Source organism: Ailuropoda melanoleuca, chromosome 19 (assembly GCF_002007445.2).
Source record: "Ailuropoda melanoleuca isolate Jingjing chromosome 19, ASM200744v2, whole genome shotgun sequence".
Classification (NCBI taxonomy): domain Eukaryota; kingdom Metazoa; phylum Chordata; class Mammalia; order Carnivora; family Ursidae; genus Ailuropoda; species Ailuropoda melanoleuca.
This window is the reverse complement of record NC_048236.1, coordinates 628,571-645,637: the sequence shown is the minus strand read 5'-3', so window position 1 is coordinate 645,637 and position 17,067 is coordinate 628,571. Positions and strand designations below refer to the sequence as shown.

The following is a 17,067-nucleotide window of genomic DNA, read 5'->3' as shown; positions in this document are numbered from 1 at the left end:
AAAGGTGGGCGGAGGCAACGAAGTCACCTGGGAGGGTCTGTTCTGTGCAGATGGAGAATGGCCTCCTCCCCACACCAGGGTTGGTCGCATCTGGGGTTTGTGGGCCACACTGGGACAGGAGGCAGAAGCTTCTGGAACCCAAGCAGGGTTTTCCTTTCACCCGTGGCGTGCATGGCGCGTTCTCGGCCCCTCGGCTGAGCCTGCGCCTCTGCTTTTGGCCGGCCCGCAGGGACGTGCGCTGGAACAAGGGCACCATCCTCAAGGCCTCTGTGGATTACATCCGGAGGATGCAGAAGGACCTGCAGAAGTCCCGGGAGCTGGAGAACCACTCCCGGCGCCTGGAGATGACCAACAAGCAGCTCTTGCTACGCATCCAGGTCTGGCCCCTGCGCTGGGACTCCCTGGTCGCCCTGACTCCTGACCCTGGCCTGGCTCTCGGCCTAGGGGGCCGTGCTTGCACTTCGGAAGTCGGGGCAGTGGGACTGGTGCCCACGGAGAGGGAGGACGGACGGGGTTCGCTAACAAGCCACCCCCAGCAACTTTGAGCCACAAGTACCAGCTCGAGGTTGTGTTCTGTGAGACGCTCCCTCTGGGACCCGGGCCAGTGGGCAGGCGCGCCCAGAGCCGGCTCCTAAAGCCACGTGCAACTCCTGAGGTGACGCTTGTTGCTTCTGCTCACGTTGCCTTGATCCATGCAAGTACCTGCCTACACCTCCCCTCAAGGGGGGTCGTGCAGACCTACCTCAGGGGGGGCAGACAGCTAGAACTGTCTGGGGGAGCGCCAGGTCTCGCCACTGGGGACAGACTAAAGAACAAAGCTTGGGAGACTCAAGCCTCCCACCTAGGGTCTCTGTCGTCTGGGTCCGAAGCTGGACATCTATACGAAGGGCACGTGGACGGCGGCTTTGAAACTTCGGTCTCTCAGGGAGGGTAGTACAGTCGGCGTTACCGTCCAGCACGCATAGCCACCGTCGAAGGGAAAAATCAAGGTTTTGTGGGAGAACCCTCCTAACAGATGAAAAGCATTCTGATGATTTCTGTTCTGGTCTAGTCTAGGCAAGTCTATTCCGATTAAAACAAAAAGAGAGTGAGCTGGTCAAGACTCACTACAGTGGTTTCACAGCCCACTAATGAGTTGTGACTTGGAGTTTGAAAAAACCCTGGTCTAGACTCCAGTGCCACCCAGTACTTGCTTCCAGCTGAGCCATGTCGTGGTCTTGGGCGCCACGAGGGGAGGGGCTGGGGGGCAGGGTAGCTGGCGCCTATGGGTGTGTGCCCCCAGCCCCCTCTCTCTCTCTCTCTCTGCCCGCCCCCTTGCAGGAGCTGGAGATGCAGGCTCGAGTGCATGGCCTCCCCACCACCTCCCCATCGGGCATGAATATGGCTGAGCTGGCCCAGCAGGTGGTGAAGCAGGAGCTGCCCAGTGAGGAGGGCCCTGGGGAGGCCCTGCTGTTGGAGGCCGAGGTCCCGGATCCTGAGCCACTGCCGGTTCTGCCCCCCCAGGCCCCACTGCCCCTGCCAGCCCAGCCACCTCAGCCACCGTCCCCATTCCACCACCTGGACTTCAGCCACAGCCTGAGCTTTGGGGGCGGGGGCGAGGAAGGGCCCCCAGGCTACCCTGAACCTCTGGGGCCAGAGCATGGCTCCCCGTTCCCCAACTTGTCCAAGAAGGATCTGGACCTCATGCTCCTGGACGACTCCCTGCTACCACTGGCCTCTGACCCTCTCTTCTCCACCATGTCCCCTGAGGCCTCCAAGGCCAGTAGCCGCCGGAGCAGCTTCAGCATGGAGGAGGGCGATGTGCTGTGACCCGGGCTGCCGCCAAGCTGGGCAACAGGGGTGGACCTGGGGGCTGGGAGGGCCGGGGCCACCTCCCTTCCGCCCCTCAGGCTGCACTCGTGTGTGACGTAGCCAAATGCCCTGCCTCACTCCTTCCTGTTGGCCCCATTTGGACTTAGTGCCTGCTTGGCAGCCTGTGGGGGCAGGGGAAGCCCCCTACCTGGCTCAGTACTCCCCAGGGATCGCCCTCTTGATGGGGCTGGGTAAGAATAGGACTTCAGCCCAGCTCCTAGAGGTGAAATCATGAGGGGAAGGGAGGGGACAGGTGTGCTAGAGGTAAGAGGAGGTCCTGGGAGGGGTCTGTCTTCTGAGTCTGATCCCCACCCCTGCCAGTGAAGGACACATGGGAGCAGGGGGTTCAGGAAGTTCCTTCTCTGAGGCAGCGACTGGTCCAGGGGGTGCCCGGGCCTGCCTTTCTGGGACTCAGATGGCCGCAAGTCTGTCCTCCAGCCTGGCACCCCCACCCCCCTTTGGTGCTAACAGCTCTCTACCAGGTGGTGTGAGGGCGGGGGTGGCCGGAAGAGGGGGCGCTGGGTTCCTGTGAGAGCGCGGGGTCACTGCTGGAAGAGCAGCTCCTTCCAGGCTCCCCACTTTGTGCCTTTAGTAAACACTGTGCTTTGTACCTGCTTGTCCTGTCTCTCGAGTGGTCTGGGGCAGACACAACCGAAGGATTCAACCCAGTGCACACCATTACGGATTTAGAATTCAAATGACCTTGGTGGGGGTCAGGCTAGGGGGTACCGAGAGGAGGGAACAAGCCCATCGCCTGTTTTCCCTCACCTCCCAGACTGGCCTCAAGGGAAGCTGGAGATGTAGCCCAACTTAGGAGGCTCGGGCACAGAAGGGGGGGTCATCGTCCCTCCTCATGACCACAAGATGGCGCTGCAACCACACTGGTCGCACGCCATCAGCTGTGTCCTGAGACAGCTGAGCTGTGATGTGGGGACCTGGTTGCTCAGAAACCAAGTCTTCTGTTCTTAGCTGCTGCTTTGGGACACCCTTAGCCCAGTCTACCCCTGGCCCAGGGTGGGGGGCATATTTCTCCTGTTCCCGAATGCCTGTTCTAGTGGTCACCTCTCCAGATTTTTATCCCTCCCTGGGTGGGCTGGCTGACACCTGCTTGAGATGGTCGAGCTGCCTGCTCGGTGGAGGCAAGACCGGCGTCTCTAGCAGGACAGGCTCCCTAGTAACTGAGGAGCTGGGTCCTCTGGGTTTGGGGAAAGGGGGGCTTAGTTGAGCTAATTGGGAGGAGGCAGGAGTACTGGACTCTGGGTAGAGTCAAGGATGAGGGCCCTGTTCCCTGCTCGGGCATTGTCTGCCAGTGAGGCCTCGGTGAATCCTTTACTCTCTCCGGGCTCCTCTTCCCCAACCCCAGCCTGATTCCCATGCGCCTCTGCTCTGAGGTCCTGGTATTTTTAGGACCTCACCCAGGATGGAGAGATGGGCTTGGGGCAGTGAGGGGCAGAGTGGCAGCTGCCTGAGTCCCAGCTGTCTTGGGGGAGGCAGGAGAGCGTCTTTTTGGGCTTTGCCCAGTTCTCTCCTGACTTCCCACAGTCTTCAAGCAGAGACCAAAATGGTTTTCCCCTCATGGGGCCCTGAGAGGCCGAAGGGGCCTAATTAAAAAAAATTAAAACTCCCAGGATGAAAATGGCTAAGAGGGCAATTTCCTCTGTGCGGAGCTGGAGATCAAATCAACATTGGAGCAATTAACGTGTGAGGGGAGAGAAAGAAAGGGAGCTGGGCGTGTGGGTGCTGATGGTGGCTGGACTGGCTGGAGGCTGCAGGATTAATCTCAAGGTCAGATGGAGCCGTGGATGACCTTGTGGAGTTAGAGCCAGCCCAGGAGCCCTGGTGTCTCCCTCCAGTTCCAGACCCTACCCTGCTGCTGGGACTGTCCCTGCCTTGGGAGCCCCCACCCACCCACACTCAGCCCCTCCTGGGGCAAGCCCTAGACTCTCACTGGGAGATAGCTGATGGGCCCAGACTTGGGCCATGTTGACACTGGAGGGGGAAGGGGTCTGGGAACTCCCAAGTCCAGTCCTTCAGGCAAAATGGAGAACTCTCTCCTACCCTGTTTTTTTGTTCTCCTTCATCCTGGGGATTCAGACAGTGGACTGGAGATCTGCCCCTCTGCTCCCTTATGCAGCCCCTCAAGACAGCTGTATTACCCCCCTCCACTTGCTTGCTGGCTTCCTGTCCCCTAGATCCTTGGGGTCCTTCCCACTTGAAGCCTGGAAAGCAGGGTCTGGACCCACCTTTGGGCCCGACTGAGGGTGTGAGGGGTTCTGCCCACGAGAGGGCGCCACAGGGCCAGGACCTGGCTGCTGCGGGCGCCCACTAGTGGGGGATAGTGGAGTCTCAGCTTCATTGCACATTGCCCGTGGTCGGCCTGGGGGCCCTGCCAGTCCTGCGGGTTTGGTTAAGGCAGGCACAGGTGCTCCCTCCAGCTTTGCAACAAGCCACCAGTAAGGGTTCGTGTAACTGAGACGGATCTGCATGACTTGGCTGAAACAGAGTCAGGCCGGCAGCTCCGGACTGGTGGTTATAAACATCTCTGATTAAATAAGGGGAATGCTTTCTTCATTCGGGCGCTTTATTGATAGACAAGTCCCTACCAGACTTCAAGTCGACGAGGGGGACACTATTTTTTTAAAAAGGTGGAGTGGGTAAGCGGGCTGGTGTGAAAGCACAGATGGACCCCTCCAACCCCCTCATTTCACTGAGGAAGTCCCCCCAGGCTTTGAGAACAAAGTGTCAAAAGGGATTGGGGCCTGGGAAAGGGGTCCAAGCTAGGCTGGGGAAGGACAAGAAGCTGTCACACTCTTAGGTCCCCTGTGGGGCCCCAAAGCAAGAGGCAAGGTGCTGGGCGAGTGGACCCGCCATCCTCAGCTCCACTTCCTGTGTCTGTCTGTCTTTCCCCACCATCCGCCAGCTTCTCACCTCCCTGTACCCTGAGGGAGTTGGGATGTGAGTCCCGCAGGCTAAGACAGACACATTTGCTGGTGTGCACGCACAGGAAGGTGGCTGTCCACCCTTGCCTTCCACAGGGATGTCCCCTTCTGGTTGTTTGGACAGATGGCCAGGAATGGAGGTGGGCCCTGCTGAAGCCTGGCCGGTGGCGCTGGCTCTCTGTTCCTTAGTAGCTACGTCCTCGGTGTCAGGAAGTCCTGGACATCCAACTGCATCTCCCCCGAGGCCCGGTCCGCCATCTCTAGGACAGGGGTGTCTGCGAAGCCAGAAGGGGAGTGAAGCCTGGAAGGGGAGCAGCAAGGCCTTAGAATATCCTTTTTGGGATTTCCATCACCCGCTGCTCCTTTAAATCGAGATTCTTCCTTCATTCTCTAGAGAACTGACTTGGATGAGAGTCCAATACACACTCTGGATCTTCCCCCCACCACACACACACTGCCCCCTAAAAATGAACCCCAAGTATAACACTCTTGCTCCAAACCCATGCCCCCTTCCCCATCTCAGAGCCCATTGCCCTCCCCATCCCCTCCCGGCCACCTGGCCTATCAGCCAGAACACCTAGAAAGAGCCCCTTGGTGTCCGCTCCTGTCCCTCACCTGCTGGGACCCCCACTTCTCAGGGTCCGGCCCCCACCCCCCTCTCCCGCTCCTTTAGCCTCATCTTTTTTCTTGGCTCTCTCTTTTCCGAGGGGGGCAGTGGAATTTATACAATATTTAAGCAGCCAGAGCCGAGTCCGGGAAGATATTATTAATGTAAAAGGGACGGGCTGCAAATGCTTTTGGACCTGGTTACAATTAGAGGGTGATTTTTCTAAAGGTCAATGAATTCAGATAATATCCACAGGGGGGAGAGAAATTTAATACCTTTTTAGTGAATTAATTAATTATAATATTATATCAGCTTGGGGTTCTTTTCCAGAGTGATTAAGGGAGCGATCTGTCTTCGGTGAGGCCGGGGAGCGGCGCCCGCCGCCAGCGAGGACCCTGTCTTGGGGCTCAGGATGGGGCCCTGCCTGCTCCTCTCACCCCTGCAGCGGCCAGGGAGCTGGCGGGGCTGGCAGGCAGCAGGGGAAGCAGGCAGGACCCGGGCCGGTGGAGGCCAGGCACAGTGATTGGCAGTGCCCTTTCTCCTTGGCCTGTGTCCGCAGGCCCAGCCTTCCTCCCGCTGCTTTAGTCGCTGAAGAGCTGAGGCCTGGGTTATGGCCTCCTTCTTTCCACATGGAGAAACCGAGGCCCACAGGACTCAGAATCCTGTCCGGAGCCCTACTATGAGTTAAGATGGACCAGGGTGGCAGAGCTGGCTGGAAATCACGAGAAGACTGCCCCCTCCCTGCCCCCCACCACTGCACCTCCCAAACCATGCCTTCTGGAAAACCCTCTCCACTGGCCAGAGGCCTATGGAGCTGCCTGTGATTGCCCCCTTTCAGAATGGCACGTGCACAGGCCCTGCTGGTATGATGACAATGCCCCACGTGTGCTGGTAAGTCAAGTTGCCGCCAGGCTTGGTGAAGGAATGGCTCAGCTTCTGTCCGGGACCTGAAAGTGCCCAGGGCTTTCCACCTGCTGGTTCATTCGTTCACGTGATCAGTCGTTCATTCATGCAACTCACCTTTGTGGCACACCCGCTCTCGTGCCATCGCAGATAGACCGAAACAGCCCTTCTCACACCCCCCACCCACCTCCTCTTAAGCCCCAGTTGCTCCGTGGTCAAAGCACCCACGTTGAGCAGCCCCTGCTGACTGCTGGGGATGCTTGGGTGGCCAAGGGACAGCTCTTGCTCTCCAGAAGCCAGTCCCTGGGGGTAGGTGGGGGCAGGGAGACAGGCACAGAGACCATAGGGAAGATTCAGCTAGAGGTTTAAAGAAAGGGAGAGGTGACCCTAAGCTGAGTCGTGAGGACCAGGCTGATGAGAAGAGGGAAAGGGTGTTCCAGACAGGGCGCACAGCGTGAGAAGACCACCCCTGCCCTCCACCCACGGGCCCAGGCAGGCTGACTGGAAGACTCTCCCAAAGGCCACAGGTTCTGGGTCCAGGAAGAAGGCAGGGGGCAGCAAAGCCAAACAGCTCTAGTTTAAACGTGGACTCTGCCAGGCCTTGCTAGGTGACGGAGGGGGGAGGTCTCTGTGCCTCAGTTTCCTCTCCTGTAATGAGGGATTGCAAGATGCATCTCCCAAGTCTGTTACGGAGGTAAAGGAATAACGGACAGGAAGCGCTCGGCTCAGCCTCTCGCCCATGGTGTGGCCCTGAGGGGTGGGTGGGTTGGGGCCCCGCCCTGGTTGTGCCTTGGATTGCTTTTCCATCCTGAGGCGGTGCCAACAGAGGTCCCAGCCTGGAGACCTTTCCTGGGTAGGCGGAGACCAGCGTTCTTCTCCCCTCCTCGCTCAGCCCCTCTTTCCCTTACCGGCTTGGTGCCCCCCTCAGCCCCGGCTGCCCCTCCAGCCCCTCCCCCACCCTCTCCTCCCTTTCTGTGTGCAGCGGGCTGGGGAGGGCCTTCCCATTGTACTATCTTTGGGCCCTAAATTAAAATTGATGACATCTTGAAATGAGCAGTGAGGGTAATTTGGCTTCTGAGCCGGGATGCTAATGAGGCCCCTTAATGGTACCAACGCGGAGCTGACGGGTCGTGTGTCACGCGCGCTGGCGAGGGGGGTAATGGCCGAGGTAAGTGCCGGTAATTACACCCTGTCTCGCTGTATTTTGGCAGGCCTGGTGGGAGAGCGGGGGCTCAATCACCGCCGGCGGGGCCACCCCCCACCCTCCGCGGGCCTGACAGCCAGAGATACCCCCCTCGGCCCCGCCAGTCCCCTCATCTCCAGCCCCACCTAGAACGAGCGGCCGGGGGCACAGCCCCTGCACGCTCAGACAGTGCGTGACACGGCACACACGACCACACGCGTGCCAGTCACGCCACAGTGCACCGCCCCCCGCCCCCCCACGCCTCGGCTTGGGCACGCACCCCCGCTGTGCACACCACACTCACTCACAGGCGTGCTCCCCCATCATGCTCCCCCGCATACACTGCACACTCCGTGAACACACACGGACGTGTGCGCACCAACACGCTCTCCCATAGCCGTGCACGCTTCCGGCGCTGACGGCTCCCGGGGCGCCTCGGAGATGGGTGTTCTAGTCTCTGTGACTCCGACACTGAGCTTCGGGAGACGGAGCAACCGGGCAAGATCCCGCCGCAGGGCTCGGGCGGAGGCGCAGCGCTCCGCCGGCTCTACCTCGCCTTCTTGGTGCCCGCCACCTCTCCCCGTAGGTGCACTTGCCCTTGTGCCTCTCAGTGTACAAACACACACGCACGCCTCACACGCACACATATCCAGCACACGCAGGTCCCATGTCTCCTCTGTGCACCGAGATGCACCTTCCAGTGCCCTGTGCAAACACCGGTGCACCGTTGACACACGTATGCACGGGTGTACTTAGCACGCAGACAGATAGACCCATGTGCGCACATGCTCAGATCACTGACGGTCACACTCCACACACACGCGCGGTGCACTGGCCACGAGACCACTCCAGGCTCCAGAATCTCAGTTTCTAAAGAAGAGGACTTACGTGCTAACCCACGTCCCTCTGCAGTACTTACCAGTTGTTGGGGCAGAAACACAGCCGCACAAAGGAGTGAGATGTCCCCTCCCGCCACCCTGCAAAGAAACACACACACATCGTACACGTGTGCACACCCTCAGAACACATGGTGTCTAAGCTCTCCATGCGTGCAATGGGCGGCCTTCAGACACGTCTGCACGCACGCTATACACACGCAATGAACACGCACGCACAGCCCCGGTGTGGGCCCCCGAGCGTACCTACTGGTGAAACTGGAAACTCTCCGAAGCCCATGAGTACTTGTCGTGTGTATATCCTGCCCACCGCTCCCTCCCAGACATTTATCGATTTAAGATTAAAGTGGAGAGTAACAGCACGGACTTTGGAGTCTGTTTGGGTCTTTGAACTGGGTCCATCGCTTTACTTGCTGTATGACCTTGGGCAGGTTACTTAACGTATCTGTGTCTCATTTCCTCCTCTGTAAAATGGGGTAGTGACAGTGTACCTACCACAAAGGGGCGTTGTGAGGGTCAGAAGAGTTAACAGACGTGGAGTAGAGCACGTGGTGCCTGGTGATCAGGGAGCCCCGGGGAGTGTGGAGGCCATGTGTGTGGTCAGGACAGGGGCGGCACATCGGGATATGACAAGCGCTGAGGAGTGGGCAGTGGAAACGGAAGAGGGAGTGCCCACCTAAGGCTGGGACGGTCAGGGAGGGCTTCTTAGAGGAGGAGAGATTTGGGCTGGGCTTTGTAAGAAGAACCGTAGCCCCCGTTAATTGAGCACCTACTCTGGGCTGGGTCCTGCCGTAAGTGCTCTGTACGAATTAACCCTGTGAGTCCTCTCTGACCCCCCAGGAGGTGGGTCCTGTCATGTGCACATTATGCATAGGGAGAAAAAGACACAGGGAGACTAGATAACTTGACCAAGGACAGGCAGGCTTAGGTAAGAGGAGCAGAGGGCACGGGATTCCAGGTGGGAGAGCAGCATGTGTCAGAAATAGAGCAACAGATGGGATAACACCCCGGAGGGCTTTCCTTGACACACTGTAACAGCTTCCAGAAAATGAGAAGCCGGTGAGCATCTGGAGGAACGTGGTGACCTACTTGCTGGGTCTCTTGTGGCCACACTGGGGACGTGGCGGGGGTGTGGGTGGCTGGCACTGCCCACAGCATGTTAAGATAGGTAGGGGAGCGCTGGGTGTCTTCCCCCTCTTGCCCTCCTGGGGCCCAGTTAGGGAAGGGGTGTGTCATCGGAGCGTCCTGGCCCTGGACACTGGGCCTGGCTCTCTGGAAGGGGACCAGGTGAGGACTCCGGGAGGGCAAGAAGCTGCGGGAGGAGGTGACAAGGGGCAGTGAGCACATCTCTGCCTATCCCACCCCGAAGCCAGCACTGTCATGCCCTCAGCGCTGGTGCCCCAGGACTCCTCCACAAGGAGTAAGCCACTCATCAGGGGGCCCAAGGCTCTCCTCAGACAGGCTGCCATATTCCTTCTGGCCTGGTGTCCATCAAACTGTCCCAGGGCCTGACAAGCTGATCTGCTCCCCATCCTTGAGGAGATCCTTGATGTTTTTCTCCCTCATTGTTGGCACAAGCTATTTCCATTTGTGGTGATTTTTCAATAACCAGACAACATAAGTAGCCCAGCCTCTACGAGGCTCTTGGTTCAAACACTTTGGGATCCTGCCACCCTGTCTATCTCAAATCTTTAGGCCGGTGGCAGAAAATGGATAATGGAATACTCCCCCTCTCGTTGGGTAGTTCTCTGGATAGTTGGCTTACGTCCCTGTTCCCTGGCTTCTGTGGGTTCCTCTCTCTTACCTGCTCCCAGTCCACTTGTCAGCTGTCCAAACTCCTCGCCCCAGTGGGCAGCCTTGACCGCAGACACCACAACATGGTCCCTTGGCCCTGTCTTCGCTTATACTTGCCCTGTGTCCCAGTGTGCCCCAAACCCCCCCCTCCCCCGAGACCCAACTCAGACGCCACACTCCCCCACAAGTAACCTCTGCCCATCCTCATCCCACGAGGCCCTTCTTTCATGGCACCCTCTTGCCAGCCAGAAGGAGCGTGTGAGGAGTGTGGTGGGGCAGGAGAAGAGGCATGGGCTGTGAGCACCACTCCACCCCCAACGTTAGCACCCTAACGCCTCTCCTTTCTAGCGGGGAAAGCTTGGGCAAGTCTGCCCCCACATCTTCGGTTTTCCCTCTTCTGTTGGGACAACTCAATCCCGTTGCGCCCCCCCACCCGCCGCTGGCTGAGGACTCCCCAGAATTGGTGTGTACTGCATCTGGCCCATGGCAGGAAGGAGGGGGGGTGTCCACTGTGGGGTCATATCATTAATTGTCCAAATCAGGTCACTCTGAGAATGGAAGAAGAAACTGTTAATGACACTAGGGCATCAGGTGAAAATGGACTATTCTAGAAGAAGCAAGATGTGTGTTCCTACATCCACACACAGTATCACTCCCCTTCCTGTCCTCTACTAGGGTGAGGTGGGGCCTCGGCGTGCCCCCACGGGCCAGATAGGCTTGGCCACTGAGAGGGCCTGCTTGGGATCCAGAACAGGCTGGGGCACAGGACGTATATAGAGAGGGTCACATCTGCGGGCAGATTTTTGGGAGAGGGAGGTGACATCCTAGAGAAGGGAAGCTGGAGCTCTTAGGAATGGCTTGCAAGGCTAGACAATGGCGAGGAAATCTGAAGAGTGGGAGGGGGACCCCAAATCCCAAGATGCTCTCCTGGAGGTACGGACAACCTCTGTTACAGAAAACAGTAAATGCCTCCCTTGTGGCTGGCTTGGCAAGCCAAGCCCTCCCCCAAGAGCCTCTCATGCATTAGCTCCGCCAGGACTCACAGCCGGCCTAGGGGGGTGCGGTGGGTTGGCACCATTCCTATCCCCATTTTACAGATGAGGAAGCCGAGACACAGAGAGGTTGAGAGTGACTTGCCCAAGGTCACACAGCTAGGAAGGGCAGAGCTGAGACTGGAACCCAGGCACCCTGTCCCTGCTCTCTGAGGGCCCTGCTCCTGGCTCTGCGGAGAAATTAAGCTGTGTTACTGGGGACAAATGGCTCCACGAGGACCGGTACCTTTCTCCTCCAGGTCCCCATTTGGAACACTGGGGGATCTGGGACATTCTGCAGGACGCCACAGGACCAGTGGGGAGTAGCTTGGAGTCAGACCCAGGTTTGAAGCTGCTGCCGACACTCACCAGCCGTGGCCTCCCGGCGCCCGCCTCCTCATCTGGAAAGCACTGCTCCGCCGGGTGTCGGAGGTTCTAGGCCCTAAGGTGCGGGAGGTGAAGGGCACAAGGTTTTCGTGAATGCTGGTTCCCTCTTCTCACCGGCCAAGCGGGGCCTGCCCTGGGTCCCCTCGCCCCAAGGCAGCTCCAGCACACACTTCCACCCTGGTACAGGTCAGGGTTTGGAAGAAGACAGGCTGCAGGGGCCCGCGTCTAAGGTGCTCGAGGTGGCTGCAGACGGTATTATTTACATTCTTATCAGAGAGGGCGCCTGACTTCAGGCCAGGGCAGCGCGAACTCTTCCAGCTGACCCCTCTCACCTCAGGCTGGGCTCAGGGGCTCGGCTGGGGGTGGGGCTGCTGCCCGCCAGAGACCCCTTAGGTGCCTTAACTGGTAGGTCCTAGAAAAGGGGAGGAGAGAGGGAGGCTGCCGCCTAACGAACAATTAGTGTCTGCTCTATGGCTAATCAAGTGGTTCCGTGTAATTAAGAAGCTAATTAGTGCTGTATCAATTAAGGCTTAATTAGTCCCCTCTTCGGAGAAGCCTGAAAGACCCTCATGCTGGAAGCTTCTGGAATGGAAGGGGGGCGGAGGTGGATGCAAAAAGGGTGTGGAGTGTGTGGAGGGAAGCCCCACTTCCTCTTGCACCTCCTCCAGTTCCGGGATCAGTGACTTATTGCCCCCTGGCCCTATCCTCCCCCCTGGCTCTGGTCATGGAGATTTGGCGGCCCTGCGAGGCTCTCCCTCACTACCAGTGTTTGGTCACCCCAGAGTGAAGACACAGCCCTGCACAGCTTCCGTGGCAGTGGGCCCTTAAGGCATGGCACCCCATTCTCCACACCTGTTTTAGGGTAACTTCAGGGGCTCCCCATTGAGGAAAATGAGGAAATGGGGATCCAGAGAGGTTAAATAACTGATTCAAGGTCACACAGCCAGTTAAGCAGCAGATCTGGGATTAAACCCCAGGACTGCCAGACTCTGAGACCTGCTCTGAAAATCTAAGCCAGGGGAAGCAAACATACACAAGGAACCACACATAACCCCAGACCCGTTGCCTGTGCTAAAGCTTCCCCTTCCCCCAATATCTGGGAGGCTCATGCCTTCATTGATTCAGGCCTCGGCTTGAATATCCGAGAGGCTTCTGTGATCACACTCGATCCCCAGTGCCTGGCACGGAATAGGTATCTGTTGACTGAATGAGTGAACAGACCTTTCGTCAGGTATAAGTGACCCAAACACGCTGGACACAAAGAAGGTGAGGGATAAGTGTTTCCTTCCCCTTCCCTCCTCTGCTCCCTGTCCCCCCCCACCCCTGCCTGCAGGGCTTCTTTGGGACTCCCTGGATCTCAGCCCTGGAGATGGAAGGACCAAGGCTGGAGAGGGTTGAATAGGGCTCTGTATCTCTGGTTAAACTCCTGCCTCCATCTCCTTCCAGAGCCTTCCATCGCTGCTTCCTTCTAATTTCTCTCTCCTCTGACCCCCACCTGGGCATCCCATTTTCCTCTGTTAGTCAGCCATAACTTGGCTTGCTGGCTGGATACAGAGCAACCCTGGTTACCCCCCTGCAGACGGGAGGCTGCTGATAGAGCTGCCTCGGAGCCAGGCTGGACAGTGGGGCCCTTTCTGTGTGTCCACAAGGAGGGCACTTGGGATGACAGTCGTGTTTGGAGTGTCATGCTCTGCAGGTTTCCCTCTCACTCTTCAGCTTCCAGCCAGCTGTTTCCAGGGCTCCCCAGTCCCCCCAACCTGTCTCACACCCTTTACAGAGGGGTCCCTTCTATGGCTGGGCAGCATCAGAGCTGGGGGCCAGAGCTGTCCACGGCCTTCGCTCACAGTGCACAGAATCCCCCAGCCCTGAACCCTTTCCTCCTGCCCTGTTTCAAACTTTCAACAGCTTTATTGAGATATAATTTACAAATCATAAATTTCACTCAATTTAAATGTACAATGCAGTGGTTTTTCGTGTATTGACAGGGTTGTGCGACCGTCATCATAATCTAATTTTAGCACATTTTCATCGCCCCCAAATGGAACCTTGGATCCATTAGCAGTCACTCCCTGACAACCACTAATCTGCTTTCTGTCTCTATTTACATTCCATAAAAAAGGGGATCGTTCAATCCACCATCTTCTTTCATTTAGCACAATGTTTCCCCCACTCTTTCTACTGTTATAAATAATACTGTGATGGACATCAGACCTTCAGGACCATCAGACCTTGAACATAAGACCTCAAGTACATCTTTTTTTTTTTTTTTTTTTTTTTTTTTTNNTAGATTTTATTTATTCGACAGAGATAGAGACAGCCAGTGAGAGAGGGAACACAAGCAGGGGGAGTGGGAGAGGAAGAAGCAGGCTCATAGCAGAGGAGCGATGTGGGGCTCGATCCCATAACGCCGGGACCACGCCCTGAGCCGAAGGCAGACGCTTAACCGCTGTGCCACCCAGGCGCCCCAAGACCTCAAGTACATCTTGAATAATTTCTTTAGGGTAAATTTTGAGATGTGAAATTGTTAAGGCAAAAGACGGGTCATTTGGTTTGATCTAGTTCTCATCCCCTTCCGTCTTCACTATCTAATTGGCCATTTAGGGTCACCCCCCTTTTTCTAGTGCCTTTTCCTCCCCCCTCCTCCCTCCACCACCTCCCACCTCCTTTCACCACCCTTGGTCTCTCTCCTCCTGATTTTGTCATGAGCGCCGACTCTAGCTTCGATTTCCAGGAATGTCTCTGCTGGATCGTTCGCTGATGCTTATGGGAAGCCCACATGCCTTGGTGGTCTCTCAAGCTTTATTGCACCCCCAGGCCTCCTCCCTCCCTCCCTCCCTCCCTTCTTTCCTTGAGGACCTCAGCATCCACCAGTCCTGCCCCCTCACCTGCCTGAGCTGCCCACTTCTGACCTTCTGCGATGGCTTCTGTTGGCTTCGCCTCAAAACTCCAAGTTCCCAAACCAAATACCAGCTGCTCCATGCAGCTTTCCCGGATTCCTCAACCCAGAAGCATTGTCTCCAACTCCAGAGTGACACACAATGGAGGGTGCTGACTAAGATCACACCTCCTGCCAGGCTTCCTTCACTGGATGCGGGCAGGATGGAGGTTCAGGGCTAGGACAGGCTAAGCGAGGGTCAGGCAGTAAGCCTCTAGCTGTGCTTGGAGGGGGACACTCAACACCATCACTCTGGCACCCATGGTCATCGCTCCATTTCAACAATCCTTTCTAAGCATTTTCTGGAAGGCAGGCCCTGGGCTAGGTCTGGAGACAGGGAGACAAAGAAAGGCAAACCTTTGCCTGCAGAGAGCCTACAGTTTAGTGGGAGAGGAGATGAGTAAACAGGCCCTTGGAACACAGGGCGGCCACTAGGGCTACCCCCACACAGGCCCTTGGAACCCAGGGCTGGCGCTAGGGGTGAGCACAGAGGAGCCTCGGCCTTCCTGCCTTCCTGCCTTGTGGCTGGCCAGCAGCACCAGTAGCGACTAGCGAGTAGCGAGTAGCGAGGAGGCCCGGTGGGGAGAGGAAACAGAGGGATTAGGCTGGAGGAGAGGAGAAAATGAAACACAGAACAGAGATAATTGTTCCCGTTTGACAACTTTTCTAATTAGGGACCAGTTATGTCCTCAGGTATGTAAGTGGGGTCCTGGTAGAGTCTCTAATTTGCTGGGTAATTACTGGCCAGTAATTCTGCCAGGATGAAATTTGGGGAAGAAATATGTTTTCATAACATTTTGGTTTTCTCTGTCCTGGGGGCATTGACCAGAAAACAAGCTGGGTCATCTGAACTCTCTCTTCTGCCTCCCATTCCTCATGCCTTCCACTGGTCGGGGGTCCCCTTCCTGGTCCCCGAGCTCCAGAGCTGCCTATCTCCTTGGAAACCACTGGCCAACACCACAAGGATATGCGGTCATCTGTATTTTTGCCTTTCTAGCATCTATCCAGCTTTTGGTAACATAATTACTATGTACCAGGAAACTTCTAGGTCACACACACACACACACACACACAGATTTATTTAATTCTATATGGATATCACTGTTACCCCCATTTTATAGATGGAAAAACCAAGGTACCGAGCGGTTAAGTAACATATAGGAATTTATCATAAAGAAATTATCCAAGATGTGCTTCAAGATTTTATGTTCAAAAATGTCCATAATGATGTTATTTATAATGTCCAACATGAATAGTAAGTAGTGGAACCAGCGCAGGAAACCACATAGTCTGGCTCTCGAGGCCATGTGCTGTCCCTCCCCAGTGACAAGGTTATTTTGCCTCAATTTCCTCTGGGAAATCATTCCTTCTTCACTTACTAAAATGGCTTTATTGAGATACACCGGACATTTATTGCATATATTTAATGTGTACAATTTGATAGAGTCTGATACGTTTCCACCTGTGAAACTATCACCACAATCAAGGTAGTGGTTCATGCTTTTTGTCTGTCCTAGCTAAGAAGTATTTACCAAACCCAAAGTCACAAAGATTTTTATCCTCTGTTTTTTCTTGGAATTTTTATAGTTGTAGGTTTTATATTTAGGCCTATGATCCACTTTGAGTTAATTTTTAAATATGGTGCAAGATATGGGTCAAAGTTTATTTTTTTACAGAAAAAAATGGTCAGAAAATTGTTGTCGTTCGAGCATCATTCGTTGAAAAGATGACGCATGCATGCCTTGGCATCTTCGAAATCTGAAATGCATTGGCACTTTGTTGAAAATGAATCGACCACGCCTGGGGGGCTCAGTCGGTGGAGCGTCTGCCTTCGGCTCAGGTCATGATCCCGGGGTCCTGGGATGGAGCCCCGTGTCAGGCTCCTTTCTCAGTGGGGAGACTGTTGCCCCCTCTCCCACTGCCTGCCTGCTGCTCCCCCTGTTTGTGCTCTCTCTCTCTCTCTGTCAAATAAATAAATAAAATCTTTAAAAAATGAATTGCATACGTGTCTATTTCTGGACTTTCCATTCTGCTCCACTGTTCCGTTTGGTTATTTGTTCCATCGATCTATTTTTCTGCCTTGACGACTGTAGATTTATATCAGATAGTGTAAGACTCCACACTGTTCTTCTTCTGCAGTTGCTTTAGCTATTCTAAAACTTTTCTCTCTCTATATGAATTGTAGAAACAGTTCCACATGAAAGCCTGCTAGAATCTTGGCTGGGATGGATTGAATCTACACATCAGTTTTGGGGAGAATTGACAATATTCAGTTTTCTGATCCATGAACACAGTATATCCTTCCATTTCTTCTTTTTTAAAGATTTATTTATTTATTCCAGAGAGAGAGAGAGTGCACGAGAGAGTGCACACGGGCAGGGGGAGGGGCAGAGGGAGAGAGAGACAAGCAGACTCCCGACTTGGGGCTTCATCCCAGGACCCCGAGATCCTGACCTGAGCCGAAACCAAGAGTCCGATGCCCCACCGACTGAGCCGCCCAGGCGCCCCTTCCATTTCTTCTTTGATTTCTCTCAGCAACGT

General features: G+C 55.9%; 1 protein-coding gene across 11 annotated transcripts in view; it reads left to right on the top strand.

Moving 5' to 3' along the window:
• TFEB (transcription factor EB) overlaps window positions 1-2,466 on the top strand; it is a 62,774-nt gene extending 60,308 nt beyond the window's left edge. For all 11 annotated transcript variants that reach the window (XM_034648142.1, XM_034648148.1, XM_034648139.1 and 8 more), the window contains 2 exons: window positions 230-377; window positions 1,321-2,466. In XM_034648142.1, the coding sequence (XP_034504033.1) occupies window positions 230-377; window positions 1,321-1,809 (637 nt within the window). In that variant the 3' untranslated portion in view covers window positions 1,810-2,466. The remainder of the gene's footprint in view (window positions 1-229; window positions 378-1,320) is intronic.
• Window positions 2,467-17,067: the final 14,601 nt, after the last annotated feature.